This window comes from Mustela putorius, unplaced genomic scaffold (assembly GCF_011764305.1).
Source record: "Mustela putorius furo isolate JIRA1106 unplaced genomic scaffold, ASM1176430v1.1 tig00000487_pilon_pilon_pilon, whole genome shotgun sequence".
NCBI classification, from domain to species: Eukaryota; Metazoa; Chordata; class Mammalia; order Carnivora; family Mustelidae; genus Mustela; species Mustela putorius.
This window is the reverse complement of record NW_025421399.1, coordinates 879580-904010: the sequence shown is the minus strand read 5'-3', so window position 1 is coordinate 904010 and position 24431 is coordinate 879580. Positions and strand designations below refer to the sequence as shown.

Sequence of the window (24431 nt, the reverse complement as noted above, 5' to 3'; positions counted from 1 at the left end):
AGGCAAAAAGACAGACTCAGGGTTTTTAAGAGTGAAAGATATCTATTATCTATTGAAAGGGGAAATAGTAGCAGAAAGAGGCAGAGGCGACCTGTGGAGCCCAGTCCACATGTTCTCCTATGAGACAAATCTCAGCTTGAAAATCCAAATCCAGTTGAATAAGTGCCTAAGGTCCCTGGTCCTGATGCCTGCTGCTTCATTCATCTTTTTCATGTTCTTCCATGTCTTCACCATTTTCTACCTTTGTCACTTCTGCTATTTCTCCCAGTTCTGTTTGCCCTATTTCTTCTGACTCTCTTCTGCTGTCTTCTGAAACTTGACTCTCCAGTCCTTCTGATTTCCTTCTGTTTAATTCTCCTGAGGGTTTCTGGTCCAGCTCTGGAGGCCTCCTGTAAATTTCTCTTGATTCCATTCTGCCCACTTCTATCGGTTTCCCATCCTCCTCTCCCTCGCTTCCTGCACCCAGGTCTCTGGATGTGCTCTTGGCAACATCTGAGTCTCGCCCTGCGGCTCCCAGCCCTATTCTCTTGAAGGAGCTGGCTTCCTCTACTTCTCTCTGCCTGTTTTCTTCTTGTGCACTCGCTGCGACCCTCAGAATTTCCTGAGACAACTCATCTTCTATCTCTTTCTCACTGTCCGCTGGCTCTCGCTCCCAGTGCTTCATCACCTTCTCAAACTCATCTCTCCCTCTTCTCATGCTTTCCTTCTCGTTCCCCAAAGCCGCCTCTCTCAAAGATTCCAATTCAGCTGCCTCTTCTGAAAAACAAGAGAAAGGAAGGAAGAAAAGTAAAAGTTTGTCCATCTCTGGGCCTGGGTTCATCTCAACCCCCTGGGGCCTGTGCTTCTGAGAGACAGCCAGGCACGGTTTCCTGAGCACCAGCCCTGATCCAGACATCGAGTGGGCTGCAGAGGCAGTGTCCTGCGGTTGTCATGGAATTAACAGCATCGTATCAGTGATCTGAGTTTGTCGTCAAAGGACCTGAGACTGATGACAGAGAAATCACAGCCAGTGGTCGCACTGTCAGAATTTAAACCCAGGATAGTCTGATCTCAGAGCACATTCTCTTTCCCTACAAGTAACACAGGTGCTGGGAAATGACAGAGGGGTTCTTTTCTCCAGCCTCCTCATTCTGCATTACTCTTTGTCCCTGGGAAGCACATTCATCATTTATTGGGAAGTTCCCTATCAAAGTATGAGCAGACTGTTAGCAGGAAGTTCAGCTGGAGAGCTATTTTATTGATCAAAAGGATCCAAGCTCCCTGTTTTTATGAGCTACAGAGAAAAGTCACAATGCCCTCCCCATGAGAGTCTCCCCCATTCTCTCTTCCTGGAAGCTCCTGGTCTCTAAGATGCCTGCAGGGGCCGTAGGTTCTGCAGGAAAGAGACCACCATGTGAAGACCTAGACAATGCTGCCGCCTGCCGTTCCTGGAGGGAAGTGCCTGGCAACTGCCGAGGGCCGCAGGGCCTCCCTGGCACACAGGCTGCCCAGGGGACCAGGGGAGGGGAGGGAGGCCACTGGAGCTTCTGCCCTTTCCTTGCTGTATCTCTTCACACCTATGGCCCCTGTGGCTCCCGAAAGCAGCTCTGAGGGCCTGTGAAGCAGAGGCAGATGCCTTCCCTGAGGGGATCCAGCCACCACATGGCGGGGGCTGGATAATGAAGGGTTGTCATCCGGCTGCTGGGGTGCCCAGAAACCTCACACCCCATCTCCCCCTGGGCCTGGGTCAGAGACAACTTCAGCGTTGGTGCCCGGAGGGGTCACTGCCGCACTGAGGGACTGATACACCACAGCGGGGCAGGCAGAAGTTGTGTACAACCGTCTTTCTCCCTCCGCCCCCCAACCCTGTGTCTTCACCCCTGCTGCTCCCCGCTCACACACAGGAGCCCCTTTGCTGACAGCTCAAATCTCTTGGCTTCCCCGAGGCTGTGGGCTCCTCCAGAGCAGAAGCTGAACCTAAGTCTCCCCCAAATCCCACACCTTCCCAGTGCATGATGAGTGCTTAACTAATATCTGCTGAGTTAATTGGAGAAATACAGGAGTGGGCACTCAGAGCAGTGGGGAAGGGCTGGACCTCCTCCTGCACCAAGGAACCCAACCCCAGGACTAGAAGAGCTGCTGGGAAGCACGGACGGGGACCCTGGCGCTCCCTCCTGGCGCTCACCTCTCTCTCTTCTTTCTCTCAGTGTCTCCCTGTAGTCGGTTTTCTTCAGCTCTTCGATGATGCCCTTGTTGGCATCGTCCAAGGCCTGTGGATGGAGAGGAGCTGGTGACTCCTCTTAACCCCTGTTGACCCACACCTTCCCTTTCTTCACCTGAGCCCCAACCCCAGAAGCCAGGGCTCTGCACCAGCCTCGCTGCCCTCCATTTTCTCTGGGCTCCTACGCAAACTCCGGGCCCGGGGTTTAGACTCATGGAGCTGGAATTAGCCACAATAGGTGGCAGGAGATAAACACAACTGCAGGTAACTTGAACTTCAACTCCCTTGGGCTTCGGTATATATTTCAGAGTTGCCTCTCGTCTGCTCATTTCGACCTCTACCAGTAGCTTCTTTCGGTTCCAGCCAATGTGGAGACAGTGAAGCCTCTAAGCAAGGCAGTAAGCCACGGAGGGGACTTGGAAACACACTGCCGGGTGTGACTGGGGTGCTGGCCTGTCTTGAGAGGGGCCCCTGGGGCATCCACAGTTTCCCTGGTGTCCTGGGGCTCAGGCTGTGCCTGTTGTTCCAGGAAGAGCCATGAGAAGCAGCCGGAAACCATCCATGGAGAGACCAGACCAGAGGGACTGCTGATCTGGCCACAAGTGCACCTTCCTGCCCAGAGCTGCCAGTACAGGAGGGTAGGCTGACAGGGACCTGGTCTCATGAGGGGTCACCAAGGCCATGGGGTCTTTTCCCTCTTCCTCTCATTTTCAAAACCCTGCCCAGCCTTCAGGGCAACCCCAGACGCCCCGCCTTGATGGGACAGCCCAGCCCTGTCTCGCCCACTCAGGCGCTCACACCCTGGATCCCCTCGTTCCTGTCGCCCTGGCCAGGAACAAGGGGTTTTTGTTTTAACCTTCCCGCTGAGAGCAAGCTTCCTGTGGCCCAGGACCGCAATTGTCACCTTTGGGCTGGGCAGCTCAGAGCCAGCCGGTGGCCAGCAGAGATTTACTGGGTTGGACTGTGGAGCTGTTGCTCTCCGGTTGCAGGGCAATCCTGCAGAAGGGCATTATTAGCGGGGAGAGATGGTGTGCGGGAATTGGGGGGCAGCCCCATGGTTCAGGGAAGGAATGCTCTTCCTCCAGAGGGCGAGATGCACACTTGGGGAGCTGACACCCCCCCCACACACACACATAGCAGGAAGAAGACAGCAGCATGGAAGGGCTAAGCTGCCCTGGGAAGGGAGAAAGGGGGACACAGACTGCCACGAGGTGGAATCTCTCAGGACTGATTTCCCCACCACGACAGGAAAGGGACCCTCACCAGGGTCCTCCACAAACCATGAGCTCACATCCTAAAGCTCTGAGTAGGTCAGGCCACGCCTCTGCCATTCCCAGCCCTCCACGTCCAGGCTGGGCCACCATCTGGGGTCCTGTGGCCCTACTCCTTCTGCCATGGTGAGCCGGACCTCACATCCAGGCCCAGGGGCTCTTTTCTGCCTCCCACAGACCCCTCAGTGCCCGTGGCCTCTGGTGCCTTCAGTGCTCTTGCCCCTTCTCAGCCTGGCCAAACCCGTCTTCCCTGGTCCTTCAAAGCACAGCAGGAGGCCCAACTGGAGAATTCGCCTGTCAATTCCCAGGGTCCCTGCTCCCTTTCCTGAGTTCCCGTTGAACCTTCAGTCTGGTCCCCAAGACAATGCCCCTCATGGTGCCTCCTCATTATTATGCCTGGCCTCTCTTTTAAAGATTTTTATTTATTTATTAGACACAGAGGAAGAGATCACAAGTAGGCAGAGAGGCAGGCCCCCTGCTGAGCAGAGAGCCTGATGCAGGGCTTGATCCCAGGACCCGAGATCATGACCTGAGCCAAAGGCAGAGGCTTAACCCACTGAGCCACCCAGGCGCCCCTCATGCCTGGCCTCTCTTAATCACAGGGGCAAGCTTGCCCAGGACAAGGGCCCTGCTTCATTCATGCCAGTAGATGCTTACTGGGCTCCAGCCACGTGCTGGTGGGAAGCTCATGGCATTTCAACATGGGGAGGCCAGGCCACTCATGCAAACTCTGCATCTTTGAGGTCAGTGTGCTGACCCTCCTGAGGATGCACAGCTGCCTGGAGCGGCTCTGGGAGTGGGGGCCAGTCTGACGCACCTGCAGGCTTCCTCTGGCTTCTCGCCAGTCTGCCTCCCGATGCTTATGGTCTACACCAGCACTATGCAACAGAAATGTCTGCCACCAAAAGAATTCGGGGCGCCTGAGTGGCTCAGTGGGTAAGCCTCTGCCTTCGCTCAGGGTCCTGAGATCAAGCCCCGCATCCAGCCCTCTGCCTCAGTGGGGAGCCTGCTGCCTCCTCTCTCTCTGTCTGACTCTCTCTCTTGTGTTCTCTCTCTCTCTGTAAAATAAATAAAATCTTAAAAAAAGAAAAAAAGAATCCTCTAGATCTACACTCTTGGGAACCCACCAGCCACAGGCAGCTATAGAGCCTTTGAAATGTGGCTGTGTGTCTGAGAAACTGAACTTTAAATTTTATTTACTCTTAATTCATTGGCATCTAAATAGCAGTATGTGGCAGGCTGCCTTGCTGAGCAGCAGGGGGCCTCCTCCCTAGGCCTGTGAGGGAGGTGGTCACGCTGTATTTCCTGTTGTCTCAGGGAGGAGGCAGCATTTTCCAAAAGGCAAGCCCTAAAATCAGTTGAGGGTTCAGCCAATATTAAACAAAAGAAAAGGGTGCCTGGGTGGCTCAGTGGGTTAAAGCCTCTGCCTTCAGCTCAGATCATGGTCTTGGGGTCAGGGGATGGAGCGCCGCATCGAGCGCCACATCGAGCCCTCTGCTCGGCAGGGAGACTGCCTCCTCCCTCTCTCTCTGCCTACTTGTGATCTCTGTATGTCAAATAAATAAATAAAATCTTTTAATAAAAATAAAATAAAATATATAAAAAATAAAAAGCAAAAGAAAAGAAAATGGAAACTATGGGAGAATATAACAGGAAATACCAGCATACATAGTTAAGGTAAATATGTTTTGTAAAACTTCCATTTCTATTGTTTATTTCAAATAAAAATTGGTATATTGGGCTGCTGTATAGATTGAGAGCATCAGCGAGCATTTGAAAGGCACTACCCCTGCAGCTGGTGGGTAATAAATCCCCGGGCTCTGGCTGACCCAGGGGCTGAGGACCCCCCCACGCTCTCCCCGAAGCCAGGGCCCAGCAGGGTGGGCAGCTCACGCTGATGATGGCCTGCTGCGCCTCGTTGTTGTGGACCAGCTTCGCTCTCTCCAGGGCTTTCTCAAAGTTGCTCACGGCCGACTCGAAGTCTCTCAGCTTGACTGGAGAGCAGAGAGGAGGCAAGCACAGGGAGACTGTGACACTGTGTGTTGGACAGTGTGACGGCCCAGCCCCTCCCGGGGTCAGTTAGAAGTCCCAGGCCTCAGGCAGCATCATGGAGCTGCCCATCTCCACCCTTACCACCACATTCCTGGGCCAGCTCACCAATGGCTACCAGAATCTAGGAGCCGGAGCCTTGGCTAGCAGCCCTCTCAGAGAGGTCAGAGAGGGAAGAAGGGTCTGGGCCAGGGCCTGTGCGCACACCATGTGTCACCAGGGCAGAGGGACAATCCCATCTTCCCATCTTGCCCCAACATAGGATTGTTCCAGGAATAGAAACCCATATAAATAAATAAATTAAATAAATAATTTATATATATATATATATATATATATATATGGTATATATATATATGGTACAGAAATACACACACACACACATTTTAAAATAGGCTCCCTGCATGTGGAGCCCGGTACCAGGGCTTGAACTCACGACCCTAAGAGCAAACCTGAGCTAAGAAAAAGAGTCAGAGGCTTAACCGACCGAGCCACCCAGGCGCCCCTGGAAACCGGTATTTTAAAAATGTTCATTCAAACTGACCTCACCTGTTGTGAAGACCAACGGAGATCAGATGAAAAAGGGCTGGCTGTGACTCACTGGCCAGCAGCTGGAGTCCAGCCCCGGCACTGGTGCAATCTGAACCCCGAGAGGAAGCAGCGGCTGTCCCAGCTCGCTCCCCCAGCTGGTGAGTGCTGCAACTGGGACCTCACTGAAGTGGTGTGACTGACTGCTCACGGTTTCTGACAGGAGGCCCCAGGCCCGAAGCTCCGTAGCCAGACTGGATGGCCTCTAGAACCCAGGGGCTCCAAGCAGCTGCATTTGGTTTTTCCATCCCAGAGTGGGGAAACTGAAAGTAGCAGTGACTGCCTGGCTCTCCAGGGGCCTTTGGGGCCAAGCAAGTCCTCAAGAGGAGACTGAGGAGGAGCGCCTGGGTGGTGCGGTCTGTTAAGCTTGGGTGCCTGGGTGGCTCAGTGGGTTAAGCCTCTGCCTTCAGCCCAGGTCATGTTCTTGGGATCCTGGGATCGAGCCTTGCATCGGGGTACGAGAGGGGGGGGGTCTCTGCTCAGCGGGGAGCCTGCTTCCCTCCCACCCTCCGCCTCTCTGCCTACTTGTGATCTCTCTGTGCCAAATAAATAAATAAAATCTAAAAATAAAAACAAGCTGAAGCGTCAGACTTGTGGTTTTAGCTCAGGTCCTGACCTCTGGGCTGTGGGATTGGAGCCCTGTTCCTGCCTCCGCCCCAAGCATGGAATCTGCTAAAGTTTCTCCCCACCCCCTTTAAAATAAATAAATAAATCTCTCTCTTTTTAAGATTTATTTATCTATTTTAGAGAGAGAATGCACAGCGGGGAGGGCTGGGGCGGGGAGAGGGAGAGAGAAACTTACGCAGATTTCCTGCTGAGCACGGAGCCCACTTGGGGCTCCATCTCACACCCCTGAGGTCAGCACCTGAACTGAAACCAAGAGTCGGAGGCCTAACTGACTGCACCACCCAGGCGCCCCAGTAAATAAATCTTAAAAAAAAAAAAAAAGACTAAGGACAACACTGACCCTGAGGGGTACATCTCATTTCCCCCTCAGTTTATACTATGCCCTCCTGAGAACAGAAAAGGGTTCTAGGAAAAGCTCTAGTACTCACGCCTTCCCCCAGTTTCAAGCTTCCAGGGGTCCTGTCTAACTGTGATTTTAGGGAAGAATCTCTGATTTGTAACGAGGCCCATGAGGCCCTGCAGATCTGGCCCCTCCTCGTCCACCCCATCCAGACCTCCTGGCCCTCAAAGCTGACCCTGGTTTCCCTCAGCTTCTTAAATCCCCCAAACTCCTCGCCACTTTTACATGGTGTTCCTTTGGCTGGAAAGTGCTGTCCTCAGCTTTTAGGATAGTTGGCGGTACCTTCTCATCCTTAAGGTTTCTGCTTCAAAGTGACTTCCTCAGACATGAAGGCAGGACAAGGTCATCAAAAATTATCCCTACTGTGTGCCCTGCTTGGTGCCTCAAAGGTGCCAAGAAAGTATTTGTGGTAAGAATAATGAATGATAATGCCCTTGACCACAGCCCCTGCCGCATCACCTCCCCCACTGGGGGTCCGCTGCACCCCCCGGGCAAGGGCCTGGGCTCCACTCCCAGCCTCATTGCTTACTGACCTGTGACCTCCAGCCATTTCCTTCCTAACTTTTTGATTTATGAAATATTTCAAATATACACAAACATAGATGACATATAGTGAGGCCCTATGACTCGTCACCGGGCTTCAACAATTCGAAATACCACCAACTCTGTCTCATCTGTTCTTGCTCACCCCTGCCCCTTGCTGGGTTATTTTAACAACTTTACTGAGGAGTAATTTAGATATTATAAAATGCCCCATTTGTGAGTATACAGTTCAATGACTTTTAGTAACTTGACAGAGTTGTACAATGATCCCCACAACCCAGTTTTAAGACTTTTCCATCAAGCACCTAACATGCTCTCTCTCTGTCAAATAAATAAGTAAATTTTTTTTTATTAAAGATTTTTATTTTTACTTATTTGACAGAGAGAGACACGGTGAGAGAGGGAACACAAGCTGGGGGAGTGGGAGAGGGAGAAGCAGGCTTCCGCAGAGCAGGGAGCCCAATGTGGGGCTTGATCCCAGGACCCTGAGATCATGACCTGAGCTGAAGGCAGAAGCTTAACAACTGAGCCACCCAGGTGCCCCGATAAATAAAATCTTTAAAAAAAAAAAAAAAAAAAAAAAGGAACATCTGCATCACTCTGGAAACATTCCTCATGTGACCTGGCAGTCAGCTAAACCACGCAGTGCCTCCATTCCCCATCTTCAAAAGGAGGACAATACTACCTTCATCACTGGCTCACGCAGTGATTAAGTGCAAGAATGCACACGAGAAGGGTTCCAAGGCCAGAGAAGGTGGCCCTGTTGATGATGATGCAATGCTGGGCTGATTTGCAGCTAAGATCCTCGGGGCAGCTTCTGGGGTGCTCCCGGCTCTCACGCTTACAAGAGGCACTTACTGCACACCAGTCAAAATGAAGGACTCTATCCCCTACTCTCAGGGGCCACATTCATCTGGCCATGGACACATTGGGATGATAAGTGTCCCCAGCCCTCATCTGTACCCTCAGCTGGAGGCCTGGGAAAGGTAGTGAGGAGAGTCCTCTCTCTCCATGCCCATACCTTGTGCCTGTGCCACCAGAACACTGGCATTCAGCTGCCACTCAATGTCTCCTTCTTCCTCGGCACACTGCTGGGACTTCTCACCATAATGCTGGGCCTGCCAGGGCTGGTCCAGCTCCAAGTAGCAGCGGCCAATCTCATGGAACAGCCAGGTCTTCTCCAGGGTGGTTTTTGCCAGAGGGATCTTCTCTTCCCACCTGGGAATGTGAAGAACCAGGGTCACTTCTTTCCACTCAAACCCATGACTTGGCTGAGCAGAACTCGTTCTCCAGCTACCAGTTCTTTCCCACGCGGGAGTAGAGCCAGTAAAGCTTTAAGAGATTTTGAAATGGCCAGAGCTCCTTTGGTACGTTTACAGATAGAACTGAAACAACAATTGAAAATCCTGTTTGTAAACTTGCATTGCAAATAACATACAAATAACATTGAAGAGTATTGTTAAATATACAGAAGACAAAATCCACACGGAAGAGATGAGAATGGGGGCACCTGGGTGGCTCAGTGGGTTAAAGCCTCTGCCTTCGGCTCAGGTCGTGATCTCAGGGTCCTGGGATCGAGTCCCGCATCGGGCTCTCTGCTCAGCAGGGAGCCCGCTTCCTTCTCTCTCTCTCTGCCTGCCTCTCTGCCTACTTGTGATCTCTGTCTGTCAAATAAATAAATAAATAAAAATCTTAAAAAAAAAAAAAAGATGAGAGTGAAAAAAAACAACAACAAATGAGATACCAATAAAGTTAGATGAGGATTAGACCTAGTCATCGTCTCTGGGTAGTGAGACAATTTTTCTGCTGCTCTTTTCTTTTTTCCAAATCAATATATATATTTTAAAGATTTTATTTATTTATTTGAGAGAGAGCATGAGAGGAGAGAGGTCAGTGGGAGAGGCAGACTCCCTGCCAAGCAGGGAGCCTGATGTGGGACTCAATCCCAGGACTCCAGGATCATGACCTGAGCCGAAGGTAGTCGCTTAACCAACTGAGCCACCCAGGCGCCCCTCCAAATCAGTATTTTAACAACAAGCACAAATTTACTACAAAATTTTCTTTTCTAAAAGAGATTTTCTTTTTTTATCTGAGAGAAAGAGAGACAGCATGAGCCCAGAGATGGGCAGAGGGAGAAGCAGACTCCCCACTGAGCAGGAAGTCCAATGGGAGGCTCAATCTCAGGACCCGGGACCATGACCTGAGCCACCCAGGCACCCCTGCAAAACATTTTCTAATAGAAAGATACAAACAGGTGAATGAACTCTCAGACTCCTCTGTCTTTTAGGACATAGACACCAGGGGCCATTCAGGAAACCAAGTGATGTGGAACAGAAGTGTCCCGGTGGATAAGTCTAACTCAGTCTGGAGAGCTCAGCCTCCCTGCCTAGTGAACCCATGACCCCACAGACTCACAGAACAGCCTCAGAAGAGGTCCCTGAGGCCGGCTGATCGATCAGCTCCTGAACTTGCTCAAGGTAAGGAATATCTGGTAGTGCTTGTGAAAAATAGATTCCTGAAGGCTCTTGGCTGGGTCAGTTGGTTAAGCATCTGTCTTCAGCTCAGGTCATGATCCCAGGGTCCTGGGATGGAGTCCTAGTGTTGCTGGGCTCCCTGCTTATTGGGGAGCCTGCTTCGCCCATTCCCTCTGTCCCCCCCCCCAACTCATGCTCAGTTCTCTCTCTCTCAAATACATAAATAAACTCTTAAAAAAAGCAAAAAATAAAACAAAAACCAGGTTCCTGGGCTCCAACCCAGACCTGCAGGATCAGAATTTTAGTGCAGAGATGCCCGTAACTCACACAACTATACCCCAGGTGATTCCTCTGACTGGGGAATTGTGAGCAGATGCTGATTCAAGTCAATCACCTTAACTGATGAGCCTCAGAGTTGACAAAGGGGTTTGCCCATGGTTACCCAGCAGAGCCAGGAGCCAAACTCAGGTCTTCTGTTTGCCTGGCATGCGGGCCCCAGGCTGGGAGTCTGGTGGGAGGGTGGGAAGTCCTGGCAGTCAGGTGGGGAAGGGGCAGCCGAGGTCACTTACGTGTCAATGGCTTGCTGGAATTTCCCAACTCTGGCAAAAACCCTGCCAATGTTGTCAAGGGCTCTCGACTTAGCATCAGGAAGGTCACTGTGGCGAAGAAGCAGGATATGTTCTTCATTAGAAATTGGCCTAGGGGCACCTGGGTGGCTCAGTCAGTTAAGCATCTGTCTTCATCTCAGGTCATGATCCCAGGGTCCTGGGATGGAATCCTAGGGTTGTTGGGCTCCCTGCTCAGTGGGGAGTCCTCTTCCCCTCTCCCTCTGCCTCTCTCCCCCAGCCTGCTTGTGCACTCTCGCTTTCTGTCAAATAAATACATTTTTTAAAAAAGATTTATTTATATACCTAGGTGGGAGGGGCAGAGGCAGAGAATATTTCAAGTAGAGTCCCCACTGAGCAAAGAATCAGAAACGGGGCTCGATCCCATAACCCACGAGATCATGACCTGAGCTGAAACCAAGAGTCAGATGCTTAACCAACTGAGCCAGCCAGGTGCCGCTCAGCTCATGTCTTGATCTCAGGGTCATGAGTTCAAGCCCCATGTTGGGCTCCATGCTAGGTGTGGAGCCTACTTAAGAAAATAAGAGAGAGGAAAAGAGGGAGAGATGGAGGAGGGAGGGAGGAAGAAAGAGAGAAAGAAAGAAAAAGAAACTGGCCATTCTAGGCACTGTGATAACTGAAGAAAAGCAGACAGGGGCCCTGGCGTCAGGAACTTGGGAGTCCAGTCCAGTTGGAGGGATGATGCCCAGGAGGCAGGGCTGGGGCACACAAGTCCTCTCATGCCCTGTGGCATGAATGAACACCACGGGAACCTTTCCAGAGAACAATCAATCACTCAAGAGTTTACACACACGTCCCTTTGATGCAGCGATTTCCTTCTAGGAATTTTAGGAATTTACCTGGAGAAGATAATGTAACAAGAACGCTTGTTACAGCAGTGTTTATAATAATAAACCTTAGAAACAACCTTAACTGGTGCCCCAGCTCTGACACTTTTTGTGTATACAAAGTCCCTGACACATTCAGTGAAAAAGTCAGATTATAGGAGTGTGTGATATGACTGTTGCCCCATCTGTGCTAAAAATAAATAGGCAGGCTTAAGGCATGATGCTGTGTTCCTGGCCTGATAGTGGAAGAAGGGGCCACACAGGAGGCACACAGAGAACCGAGTGGGAGTCTAGAAGGTGGAAAAGGCTGGAAACAGGTTCTCCCTGGAGCCTGTGCAGGGCATGGCCTTGCCAACGCCTTGGTTCTGGCCCAGGGAGAATGCCTTCAGACTTCTAACCTTCAGAACTACAAAAGAATGAATGTGGGGTGTCTGGGTGGCACAGGCAGTTAAGCGTCAGACTCTTGGTTTCAGCTCAGGTCATTATCTCTGGGCCCTGATCTCAGGGTTGGGAGACTGAACCCCGCATTGAGCTCTGTGCTCGGTATGGAGTCTGCTTAGGATTCTGTCTCTCTCTCTCTCTTTCCCCCTCTTCCCCTGCTCGTTCACTCTCTCTCTCTTTCAAGTGAGTAAATAAATAAAATCTTTTTTTTTTAAAGATTTTATTTATTTATTTGACAGAGAGAGATCACAAGTAGACAGAGAGGCAGGCAGAGAGAGAGAGAGAGAGAGGGAAACAGGCTCCCTGCTGAGCAGAGAGCCCGATGCGGGACTCGATCCCAGGACCCTGAGATCATGACCTGAACCAAAGGCAGCGGCTTAACCCACTGTGCCACCCAGGCGCCCCCAAATAAAATCTTTTAAAAAACTGAATTTGTTTTAACTTACCAAAAAAGAAGTGAATGAATAAAAAGTGGGCATTTTTTTTTTAAGAATTTATTTTCAAGCAATCTCTACCCCTCGTGTGGGGCTCCAAGTCCAATCCGAGATCAAGAGTCATGTGCTCCACTGACTGAGCCAGTCAGGCACTCCCCAAAATTGGCATTTTTAAGAAGATTTTATTTATTTATTTGACAGAGAGAAATCACAAGTAGGCAGAGACGGGCAAAGGGAGAGGGGGGGAAGAGGCTCCCCACTGAGCAGAGAGTCTGATGTGGGGCTTGATCCCAGGACCCTGAGATCATGACCCGAGCCAAAGGCAGAGGCTTAACCCACTGAGCCACCCAAGCGCCCCAAAATGGGCATTTTTAAAAGCAGAGAAGATGTAAGTCTAGCTATTAACAGTGATTATCCAAGGGAAATGAAAGTATGACGGAAACTACCCATTTATCCATATTGTTTGAATTGTCTACAGTATTTCTGTAACATCATAAAAGAAATTAAGATATTTTCTTTTTTCTTAAAAGATTTTATTTATTTATTTATTTGAGAGAGAGAGAGATAGAGGAGAGAGCACAAGAAGGGGGAGGGGCAGAGGGAGAGAGAAAAGCAGACTCCCCATTGAGCAGGGAGCCCAATGCGATGTGGAGCTCCACCCCAGGACCCTGAGATCATGACCTGAGTGGAAGGCAGATGCTTAGCCAACTGAGCCACCCAGGTGCCTATGAGATTAAGATAATTCCATTAAAAAAGGAGATAATTGCTCCCCTTACATCGGTTCTTTACCATTACTCTATTACTACCATATGAACATTGTTCTGTTATAAAATTCTTCCCCAACAAATCAGAAAAATGTCCCCCAATGCACACCCAGCATCTCCTCCCACTCTCCTTCCTCTTTGTCCCTCAAGGCCCTGGCAGCCAGTGGGCTCCTATGTCCCCCATGACACTTTGCTCCCTGGACTCATTCTCCCCCAACCGTGGCCAAAGCTGCCTTTAAAACATGCACATCTCGGGGCGTCTGGGTGCCTCAGTGGGTTAAGCCCCTGCCTTCGGCTCAGGTCATGATCTCAGAGTCCTGGGATGGAGCCCCGCATCGGGCTCTCTGCTCAGTGGGGGGCCTGCTTCCTCCTCTCTCTCTGCCTGCCTCTCTGCCTACTTGTGATCTCTGTCAAATAAATAAATAAAATCTTTTTTTTTTTTTTTTTTTTTAGATTTTATTTATTTATCAGAGAGAGAGAGAGGGCGAGAGAGCAAGCACAGGCAGACAGAATGGCAGGCAGAGGCAGAGGGAGAAGCAGGCTCCCTGACAAGCAAGGAACCCGATGCGGGACTCGATCCCAGGACTCTGGGATCATGACCTGAGCCGAAGGCAGCTGCTTAACCAACTGAGCCACCCAGGCGTCCCTAAATAAATAAAATCTTTAAAAAAAAATGCACATCTCATCAAGACATCCCTCTCTCCACAGAAGCACGCACACAAATGTTGCTGTGCTTGATGGCAAAAGTGGAACAGTCTGAGTGTCCCACAGTGATGTAGCTAAAGAAATGGCTATGCACACTGAAATTCCTTTTCTCTGGAGCCGTTTGAAGAATGAGGCCTTTTCCAAGACACATTCTTCTTAAAAATCATAAAAAATAAATTGCTTTTAAGAATCCTAGGTATGGGGTGCCTGGGTGGCTCAGTGGGTTAAGCCGCTGCCTTCGGCTCAGGTCATGATCTCAGGGTCCTGGGATCGAGTCCCGCATCAGGCTCTCTGCTCAGCAGGGAGCCTGCTTCCTCCTCTCTCTCTCTCTGCCTGCCTCTCTGCCTACTTGTGATCTCTCTCTGTCAAATGAATAAATAAAATCTTTAAAAAAAAAAGAATCCTAGGTATGGGGGCACCTGGGTGGCTCAGTGGGTTAAAGCTTCTGCCTTTGGCTCAGGTCATAATCTCAGAGTCCTGGGATCGAACCCCACGTCGGGCTCTCTGCTCAGCGGGGAGCCTGCTTGCCCCTCTCCCTCTCTCTCTCTGCCTGCCTCTCTGCCTACTTGTGATCTCTGTCTGTCAAATAAATAAATAAAATCTTAAAAAAAAAAAAGAATCCTAGGTATGTGCATAGGTACATAAATATGTAGGTAAATACATTGAAAAGGGGCCAGAAGGTAAATGAGTGGCGTGTGGTGGTGGGAGGTGGGGATGGGGAAGACATCCACGTTCGGCTTGCATCGTGGTACCCCAGAGTTCTAGACCAAGTACAACACTAACCCTAGTACTTGTGTGAAAATAGACTCCTCCTCAGTCCTCAGTCCTCCCCAGCATGGGACCCAGACTGCTACTCCCCACAGGTCTTGACCCCGCGCCCTGCATCTCTCATCCCTGCCACTTCTTTCTGCCTAGGGTGCCCCTCTCCCTCCCCATCGTCCACTTGGCTGACCTGTCCTGTCTGGAACCCCGAGCTCCTAGCAGTGCTCCCACCTGCCTCTCTCCCTTGACCTATGGCCTTTCTGTGCACCTGGTGCTCCCACAGCTGCTCTGATGGAGGCCCCCCTTATAGAATGGGGACTCAGGTACAGCATGATGAATGAATGAATAAGTTGTAATATGTTAATTGATTCACATTCTATGAGAAGAAATAACAATAGCAAGGAGAAAGTGCTATTTCTCATTGCAATCAAATCACCTAGAGTATCTGGAGGGGAAAATGAGGGCTGGGGCCACTGGAGATGCTTCTGAGACAAGCTGGGGTTTGATCTGTGCCTTGAGGGCCAGGAGGCTTTGGAGGTGGGGAGCCCATAGGGGGCATGGCTGATTAGAATGAGGGAGAGCCTGAACAAACAAGACCAGAGGCCTTGTGGGTGGTAAAAAGGGACTAACGTTGTCTGAGGAACAGCTTCGTTTATTTAGCTGCTTGGCAGGCATTAATCACCTACTGTGCAGAAGGTGCTGGGAAGAGAAAGAGATGTAAGACAGTCTCTTCCAAAATCCATAGTCTAACAGGGGAGCCATGATCCACATGGAGTATAGAGAGAGAGCACCCAGGGTGGGGGAGACTTCTAAACCATGTGGGGGACACTTGGAATTTTCCCAGAGGGAGAGACATTTACAATTGTGAAGGACGGGAAGGGGGAGTTGATGAAGAAAGAGAAGGGAGTCCTGTTTAGGGGCTGTAGGAGCAGAGCCACAAGGTGCTGGGCGGGGGGGGCTCAGGATGCCCAGGGGCCTGGACAGAATTGGGTCCACTGGGGCCAGGAGAAGTCAGATCAGGAAGAGCAGCCTGAACTGAGCAGAATTGGAAGCTGGAACTTTATCCCAGTCCTACCACTGGACTGGTTCCGTACAGAAGGGCCAGCTGGGCTGCAGGAAACCCAGGTCAGAGAAATCGGGCAAGAAGTGAGAAGGGTCTGGACTGAGCTGTGGCAGGGAAACAGAAAAGCGCCATGGAGACAGGAAGGAGGAGGCCCAAACAACGTGGAGGCTGGCTGGGCGCAAGCATGGAGAGAGGTGTCTGGGAAGCTGTCTAGCTCCTTCCTGGGGACCGAGTGACCAATAACAGTGCCTTCCTCACAGAGAGGGAACCTTGGAGCAAGAGGTTTGGGAGGAAGATAAGGGATTCCACTTTGGACATGTTAAATGTGGGGTTCCTTTGGGACATCCAAGGTGGAAATGTCTTGGAATCAGTTGGATATGCAGGCCTGGGGCTCAGGAGGGAGGTCTGCTGAGAAGTTAAGACTATAAGTGAGTGTTAAGGGCACAGAAGATGGTTGGGCCCATGGTACTGTGCCTACATATTTTATTTAATCCTCATAATCTCTATGAATCAGTATTAATATACCTTCATTAGAGACGAGCAAACCGAGAAGACAAGCAACTTAATCAAATCCACACAGCTTCCGACTACCAAAGCCAGGAATCAAAAGTCAGCTTGGTCTCCAAAGCTGTTGCTTGTTTTCTGCTTCTGGAATGGCCAATACCAGATACTTGTCAGCATGGCAAAGGCCAGGGAGAAATGAACTGGGAATGAATAGCACGTGGGGCTCAGGTGAGTGAGGAGAGGGTGGGGTGGTTAAGAAATACAGTTTGAAGGGTGCCTGGGTGGCTTAGTGGGTTAGAGCCTCTGCCGTCGGCTCAGGTCATGATCCCAGGGTCCTGGGATTGAGCCCTGCATCGGACTCTCTACTCAGCGGGGAGCCTGCTTCCCCTCTCTCTCTGCCTGCCTCTCTGCCTGCCTCTCTGCCTACTTGTGATCTCTGTCAAATAAATAAAAAAAGAAAGAAAAGAAATACAGTTTGAGGGCACCTGGGTGGCTCAGTCTATTAAGCATCTGACTCTTGATTTCAGCTCAGGCCATGGTCTTGGGGTCATGAGATTGAGCCCCATATCGGGCTCTGCACTCAGCATGGAGTTTGCTGGAGATTCTTTCCCCCTCCCTCTCCTTTCCCTTCTGCTCCTCTCCCCCAACTCATGCTCACTCTCCCTCTAATTAAGTAAGTAAATCTTTTAAGAAAAAGAAATGTGGTTTGACCCAAATGGAGGAGTGACATGGGAGGACTGCGTGGAAGCAGGTTCAGATAGGGCCTTGAGTGCCAGGTGAAGGCATGCGGTTTTAACCTGCAGGCAACGAGGGGCCAGGGCTTGTGTGTCAGCACGGGAAGAACTGCTGGATGAAAGGCAGGCCTCTGGAGGTGGTGCGTGGGAACAGCTGGAGACAGGGAGAGCAGAGACCTGCCCTGCGAGTGGAAATCGGATGATGGGAGGTAGGGAGAGGCTCAGACTGTGGGGCAACTGGACACTGAGCAGGAGAAAGTCAGGGAGGGCTCCAAAGGTTAGAACCAGGATGCCCAGCAAGGGATGGCACCTTTGAGAGGTACCCTCAAGTCTGGGGAAGAGGCGATGGTTGGTATTAGTATGGTTATGGACACCTGGCACCGTCCTGAGATCTTTACCGGACTTCTGCCTGTCCTCTCCCACCCTCTCAGGAAGGGGGGGGACTGTCATGCCCCCTGGACGGCAGAGACCTGGCTGGGAGAGGTGAAGTGACTTGCCCACAACTGCAGGGTACAATTCTGAAGCCTTGCTCACTCTGACTCCAGAGCCCAGGCTCTCAGCCAGCGCCATAGTATCTGAGGCCCTGCTTGATCTGCCCCCTGCCATCTGGTCTGGCCACCCCTTGGCCACTCTTCCCCTGGCACTACTCTGTGCTTTCTGGCTTTGAGCTTCCTCCTGCCTGCTTCAGGGTCCTCCCACAGACTGACTGCGTTCCCCAGTGCCTAGTGAAATCCTCCTGGAATGCACTTCTCCTAGCGCTGCGTCCCCTACATGTCCTCCGTGACACTGGCCACGATTACCGTCTTTAGCTATGTCACTTTCTGTTTTACATCTGCAGAGAGATGACCCTTTTATCTGGTCCCTGTGGCATTCCTGAGGCTGGCAGCAGCTGGCAGGTCTGGGATTGATGTGTGCTTGTTGAGGTGATTTAAGAATGGACCTGTCCCCTCAGAATCAAACCTCTGGGAGTTTTTTGGCGTTCTAAGCCACTGCCTTCCTCTTTGTGGCAAAAAAAGCTTGGGTGCCTGGGTGGTTCAGTGGGTTAAGCCTCTGCCTTCGGCTCAGGTCATGATCTCAGGGTGCTGGGATCGAGCCCCACATCAGGCTCTCTGCTCGGCAGGGAGCCTGCTTCCCCCTGTCTTTCTTTGCCTGCCTCTCTGCCTACTTGTAACCTCTATCTGTCAAATAAATAAATAAAATCTTGGGGGGGGGGAAGCTGACAATCTAGGTCTGCCTCTTCGCCTCAGTCCTGGGAGCTCACCCACCAGCAGCCCTGGCAAAAGGCTCGTGTGCAACCTCTGCCCTGCTCTCTGTAGGGCCCCGCCGCTCGGCCTGCCCGGGGCACTCACTATTGCTTGGCGATCTCCAAATCCTTTCTGTGGCTCTGCAGGGCTGCGACCATCTGCCCCAGCTCGATTTGGGCATTCCCTATGCAGCTGTACAAGTTTCCAACCAGCTCGTCCTTGTTGGGCACCTCCTCTTTGTTCCATTCGAGCACTTTCTTCAGCACTTTCTCCGCTTTCTGAAGGCTCCCATCAGCACTGCCGCTGGTCAGCACTGGGAAGGGAAACGGGGGACATGGAGGTGGCAGCAGTCTCCTGAGGCTGATGGGAAGACCTGCCTCCCCCCAGATCCGATCTGCAGGCCAACGGAACCTCGGGCCCCTGTGTGGCTCTCCCACCACCGGGCAAAGGTCTCGCCCTTCTGAGAATAGCACCCACACATGTCTATGTCCTCGAGGCTCTTGAGGATGTAATGGGCTGTCTGTGAGGGACGGCGTTTGCGGTCCCGCAGCCACTTCTCTTGCATCAGCTTCCGGTCCCGCTCCCTGGCGTAGATGGGCTTCTGCTGCCTCCAGAAGTTACTGCGGGTGTCCAGGTAGTTGATGCCTGTCATGATGAGGTCCTCCACGGTCAGGCCATGCTTGATGGTGCCCTTGATCAGGTCTGGGAAAAATGGTGTGAGGAGGAAGTGACTGGAACTGGCGTCTGAGGGAGCCGCCTCCTCCTGCCTGGGGATTCCTATTGTGGGGTCCCCAGTGGGGAGTACTGTTCGGAGCTGGGGAAAGCAAGGGCAGGTAGGTAGCAGAGTGGCTCTTCTAGGTGAAGCCAGATCCCCTCTTTCAGGTATTCCCATGGTGTAGAACTTTGCACACAGGCCTCTTATGGCAAGATACAAGGAGCTAATGGAAGGGGCAGCTGGCAGATGGCTGTCTGGAAGGACCACAGCCCTCGGGCCCCCTTATTTCAGGTTGTGTCCTCTGAGGAGACTGAGTATGAATGCACAACCTGGCCCCGGTTGCCAGTGCCAAGGGATTGCCTGGGTGCCAAGTGGGCCAGGGCTGGCAGGGAGCTGGAGGGTGTGCCCGCCTGCCTGACCACAGAGGTTAGAGCTGGTAGCAAAATGGCAAGGCCTTTTGGGGTAATTTTCAGGCCACCCCCTTCTCCACAGAAGCTCCTCCATAGGAAAGTGTTCAGACCGCTGATCGAGAAGCGCTTCAGGCTCCTGAGACACAGACCTGTGGGGAACCCTGCGGATAGCCTCGGGAGGGCAGTTCTGGAGAAAAGGCATTTGACTCAAGGATGATCCCTGCTCAGGCTTAGGAGCTAATGGCAATACTCCCACCCTCCCATTTCATTTCAAGGCTCTGCCCTACTTCCTGTCACTGCCAGCACGGTATAGTGGAAAGAGCATTAGACTGGAGGTAAGGAGGCCAGCCTCTGGGGTCGACTTCACCATGAACTTGCTTGTCATCTTGGACAAGTTGCTCCCCATTCAGGGTCTTTCTTTCCTTATCTATAAAAGGAGGGAGTAGACCAGATGAGATGTCGGAACATTCTAGTACTACTATCATAGGATCCCCCTCCTAGCACATCCGAGCTGGATTCCTTTGCCCTTTCTACAAATTGAAGGCTCAGGGGATATCCCTCCAGGGACTCAGGTGACAAAGGAACCCCAATCTCTAGGATTCCCTCCCAGGGGTACCATAGTGCTAAGAGCACTGGTTCTGAAACTGGGCATCCTAGATTCAAACCCAAGAGCCATGTCACCGTTTACCAATATGTAACTTTCTTGGTGAGTTACTTAATCTTTCTGCACCTGAGTTTCCTCACCTATAAACAAGAATACTAGGAAATTCTGTCCATAAACTATTGTTACATGACAGGCTCTCTCTCAGCTCATGTATTAAGCACCTGCCCGGGATTTCTTTTGCCCCAAGTTCCCTGTTGCAAACAAAGTATCTGAAACCTTCATCCAGTAGGAGCTTCTCCAGATACTCCTTGTCCACGTAGAGCTCGCCCAGGAGCTGGCGGACAATCTTCTCACTCTTGAGTGAGCCCTTCCGCTTAGACTCCCTCTGGGGGTGATGTACAAGTTGTCTCACGGGATGAGGCTTCTGCTGGGCTTTCATACTCTGGAAAGATGGAGCAATACCCAGTAGAGCCTCAACAAGGAGCACCGAGCACCTGGACATGGTCCCAGACTCTGTGATCCCAGACATCTCCTCCAGGACCTCTCTGTGGGCCAAGAACCATGGAGTGGTCTGGTCTGGGAACAGCTAGATTCCCAAGACCCCCCTGGAGCTGGGGCAGAATCCCAAAGCTGCCCATGATGGAGCTGACTACCCCCAGGTTAGAGGGCCACTGAGACCTCCAGCACATGTGGGCACGTCCTTGAGAGCAATATGACATCAGAACCAAAGCCCTTACCTCAGCTTGCTTGCTTAAGAAGGATAGATCCCCTTTGTTCTCTAGCTTAACTGAAGAAGGACCTGTAAGGAAAGAGGCTGGGCTCAGGTGTGCCAGGCCCTCAAGCATGACCTATCACATATTTTTATGTAGAAATGGCTGCCTTTGGCAGGAAGGGGTAGAGGTTGTGGCAAAGCTGGCTCTGAGGTAGCCCAGCAGGTTGATGGTAGAGGATGTTTGGAATAACACTCTCCGAAGAGCTAGGCAGCCAGATTTCCAAACAAAGGCAGTCCCTGAGCACTGAGGGAGCTCTCCATCCCCAGCAATTTCCACACTCTGCCACCCACAGTGGCAAACTCTTGCTCTCCTCCCTCCTCCCCCTTGCCACTAAGCCAATGGGTAAGGCCAGTCCTTGGTGCGTTCAGATTTCGCATCTGGCTTAGAAAACAACCAGAAGTTGCAGAACTGAGCATCAGGATCAATGGCTGGTCCTCTGGGTGGACAGATTAGTTCCTAATCTTCAACAAAATCAGCAGCAACTAAATCCAAACATGAGACTCCCTCCAGGCCTGGTGGTAGCTGCTCACTCATTGTACTTCCAAGCCCAAGGATTCCAAGACCCTCCCTGGATAAGGGTATAGGTCCCATGGTCACTCACTTCCTACTGAGTTGTTGATGGCTTCTTGGGCTTTCTGAATTCCAACTTTGAATTCTCGGTCAGGCCGCAGCTTGTAGCCTCGATGATAGAACACCAAGGCAAACTCAAAGTCTCCCATGGTATACAGGGTCTCAGCCTTTTGTAAAATTCCCTGAAATGAGAGGAAATCAAATTGAGGTGGCAGAAAAGGCCTTATAGGACTTAAGTGTGGTAGAGCAGAGGGTCCTGGGTTGAGGATCAAGGTTGGGATACAGGGACAGGTATAGCTAGGCAAGTGACCTAGGGAGAGAAAAAGGCATCAAACCCTAGGCAGTCTGGCTGGTTCCTCAACTTCTTCTCATCAGATGCTGCCACAGGCAATGGCAGTGGTGAAAGCCAGATTGAGTCACCTTACAGAAAGTCGGGTCACCCTGGAGTGAAGCCTCAGCATCCTTCAGGGACTTCTCCAACTCTCCCATCTTCAGGAAACACTTGGATCGGGCAACCAGGCCATTCTTATCTCCATTCTGAAGGTGAAGAGCCTAAGAAAGGAACCACCCAGGTTGACAGGCATCAGGCAGCACAACGTAGAAGCTTGACAGGAAAGAGCATCCCACCCCCCCACGCCAGCATTTCAAGGGGATTCCTCAGACCAGCAAACAGGTCTCTGGAACTTTCCAAACCAAAAGCAGCACGACACTGATCTTCGTTCAGTTCACTGATTGTCTGCCTGTAGCTCATCTCGAACAAGGTCAAATCACTGGCTACTGTGAAAGCCCCTGGTGGAGATGTGTGAATGTACCACTCGGTGGATATACTGAATTTCTCAAATGTCGGGGATTCCTCCAGTCCACTCAGGCAACAGAAGCTTGGGATTTTTAGCGCATACCCAATTCAACCACAAACCCCAAATGGCTGCACAACACTCAAAATGCATTTCAGAGGCTAAGCATTCTGAAGGCTAACGAAATGGTTTTAGGACATCTGCAACTTGAGTCATCCATTCCCCTAACTCTCTCTTCTTACCTAGCTTGTTGTGAATGAATCATATTTCAGGAGATCAAGATGAAAATGCTAGCAAAACTGAAACTGCGATTTGGATAGTAAAGTGGGAACGGAACATTTCTCCTGGTCCCTGTGTCCTCTCTTCTGTTTGAAATCATCCCTGGAGGGGCATGGGGGTGGCTCAGTCAGCTGGGCATCTGCCTCTTGATTTTGGCTAAGGTTATGATCTCAGGGTTGAGAGATCAAGCCCCAGGCAGGGCTCTGCGTTTAGTGGGGAGTCTGCTTCTCTCCTTCTCCTGCTCCCTCTGACCCTTCCTCCACATGAGCGCACACACTCTCTCTCTCTCTCTCAAAATAAGTAAATAAATAAATCTTAAAAAAAAAAAAAAAGAAAGGAAGAAAGAAAAGAAAAGGGGTGCCTGGGTGGCTCAGTTGGTTAAGCGGCTGCCTTTGGCTCAGATCATGATTCCAAGGTCCTGTCTGGCTCCTTGCTCAGTAGGGAGCCTGCTTCTCTCTTTCCTGCTCCCCCTGTTTGTGCTCTCTCTCTTCCTCTCTCCCTGTCAAATAAGTAAATAAATAAAAATGTTAAAAAAGAAAAGAAAAGAAAATCATCAATAGAGCTGTGATGTACTGTCATTCCTGAGGCATCATACTGTACCCACACCTTTCTAAGACTTTTCTACTTTTCCAGGAACAGGAAGTAGCTACTGGCTTTTGTGGAAGAAGTCTACTTCTCTCACCAAAGCTATTTTCCCTCGGGGTGTTCTTTTCTCTCTGCCGGAAGGAGAATGGGTGGGGGCAGGGCTCCTGAACTCAGCTGTTGATCCATGGGGCCAACCAATCTGGTTTTAGGGTGTGATTGGTGATTGAAAGGGACTCAAGACTGGGTAGCAGTGGAAAAGCTTGACTTTAGCAGGAGTCCTGAGAATGGTTAGAGGGCTATCCTACCACTCCCTCTTGATCAAGAAGTAGGCTATACATTGTAAAAGACATTGTGGTAAGAACAGCTAATTGCTTGGGGGCGCCTGTGTGGCACAGTGTGTTGAGCAACCCGACTCTTGATTTCAGCTCAGGTCGTGATCTCAGGGTCTTGAGATCCAGCCCTAAATGGGAATCCCCGCTCAGGATGGAGTCTGCTGGGGACTCTCTCTCCCTCCTCCACTCCCCCAGCCCCAGTGCACACTCTATCTCTCTCTTTCTCTAAAATAAATAAATAAAATCTTTTTAAAAAAAGAACATCAAATAGCTTACTTGTGAGGGAGTATGTATGATGGTTAGCACCTCAGCACTGGAATCTGAGTGCCTGGGTTTGAAAACTTTCTCTTGCCAGTTCAGTGATCTCGGCCATCTACTCAAGTTCTGTATCACTTTCCTCAACTATAAAATGGAGTAGTAACAGAACCTCCCTCATAGGGTTGTCTAATATCTTGGATATTAGTGCCTGATATCCTAAAACAGCACCCAATCTCCATAGGGTGGGGTTGAGCAATTGGTACTACGATTATATATAATAGTGTTATGTACTGGCCCTCTTCTGCGAGCAGCTGTGTGCTTGAGATTTCACTGCTTGTCCACGCAGCCTCCAAGCCCATTCCCCAGCCAAGGATGGGAAATTGCGGCTGCTCTGTGGGAAGAAGCCAGTCACACAACAGTCCAGTAAAAAAATAGAAGCCGCTCTTAGGTTATTCACAGGCAGAAGGCAAGTGGGAAATGGTAGAAAGTGGTGAGGCAGTGACAGTAGAGCGCCAGTCAGGAACAAATGAATAAGAGAAACAACAGGGTCCTCCGGGTACCATGGGGACCTCGGTGTTATCAGGAATCAGAAGTGATGGGTAATGGGTAGGTTCAGAGCCCGACTCACGACTCACGTTGCTGAAGCTGTGGGCGGCTTTAGAGAACTCTCCGCACAGATACAGCCGCTCGCCCTCCGCCATATAAGAGGGAAAGGTGCTTCGCAAGCTGTCAGCTTCTGGGTCCGACATGGTGGCCGGATTCGGTGACGCTGAAGCAGAAAAAGGGAGGAAAAGAAGCCGGAGAACCTCCGTCGCCTTGTGGAAGCCTCGTCTCTTAGCAACCGGGAAGCGTAGA

General features: G+C 51.0%; 1 protein-coding gene across 4 annotated transcripts; it reads right to left on the bottom strand.

The window, feature by feature from the left end:
* Positions 1-22: 22 nt before the first annotated feature.
* Positions 23-24431, bottom strand: ODAD4 (outer dynein arm docking complex subunit 4). 4 transcript variants are annotated; one of them, XM_013046011.2, is made up of 13 exons: positions 24212-24431; positions 21749-21880; positions 21360-21510; positions 20723-20784; positions 20262-20427; positions 19749-19808; positions 18734-18958; positions 18362-18569; positions 10722-10808; positions 8700-8896; positions 5365-5465; positions 2165-2249; positions 23-756 (listed from the first exon to the last, which is right to left on the bottom strand). In XM_013046011.2, exons 1-13 carry the CDS (start codon positions 24323-24325, stop codon positions 197-199), a joined length of 2148 nt encoding a protein of 715 aa, XP_012901465.1. In that variant the 5' UTR covers positions 24326-24431; the 3' UTR covers positions 23-196. The 4 variants fall into 4 exon arrangements, with proteins under 4 accessions (XP_012901465.1, XP_004772781.1, XP_012901466.1 ...); XM_004772724.3 differs by lacking the exon at positions 19749-19808; XM_013046012.2 differs by lacking the exon at positions 21749-21880 and having other exon boundaries at positions 24212-24429.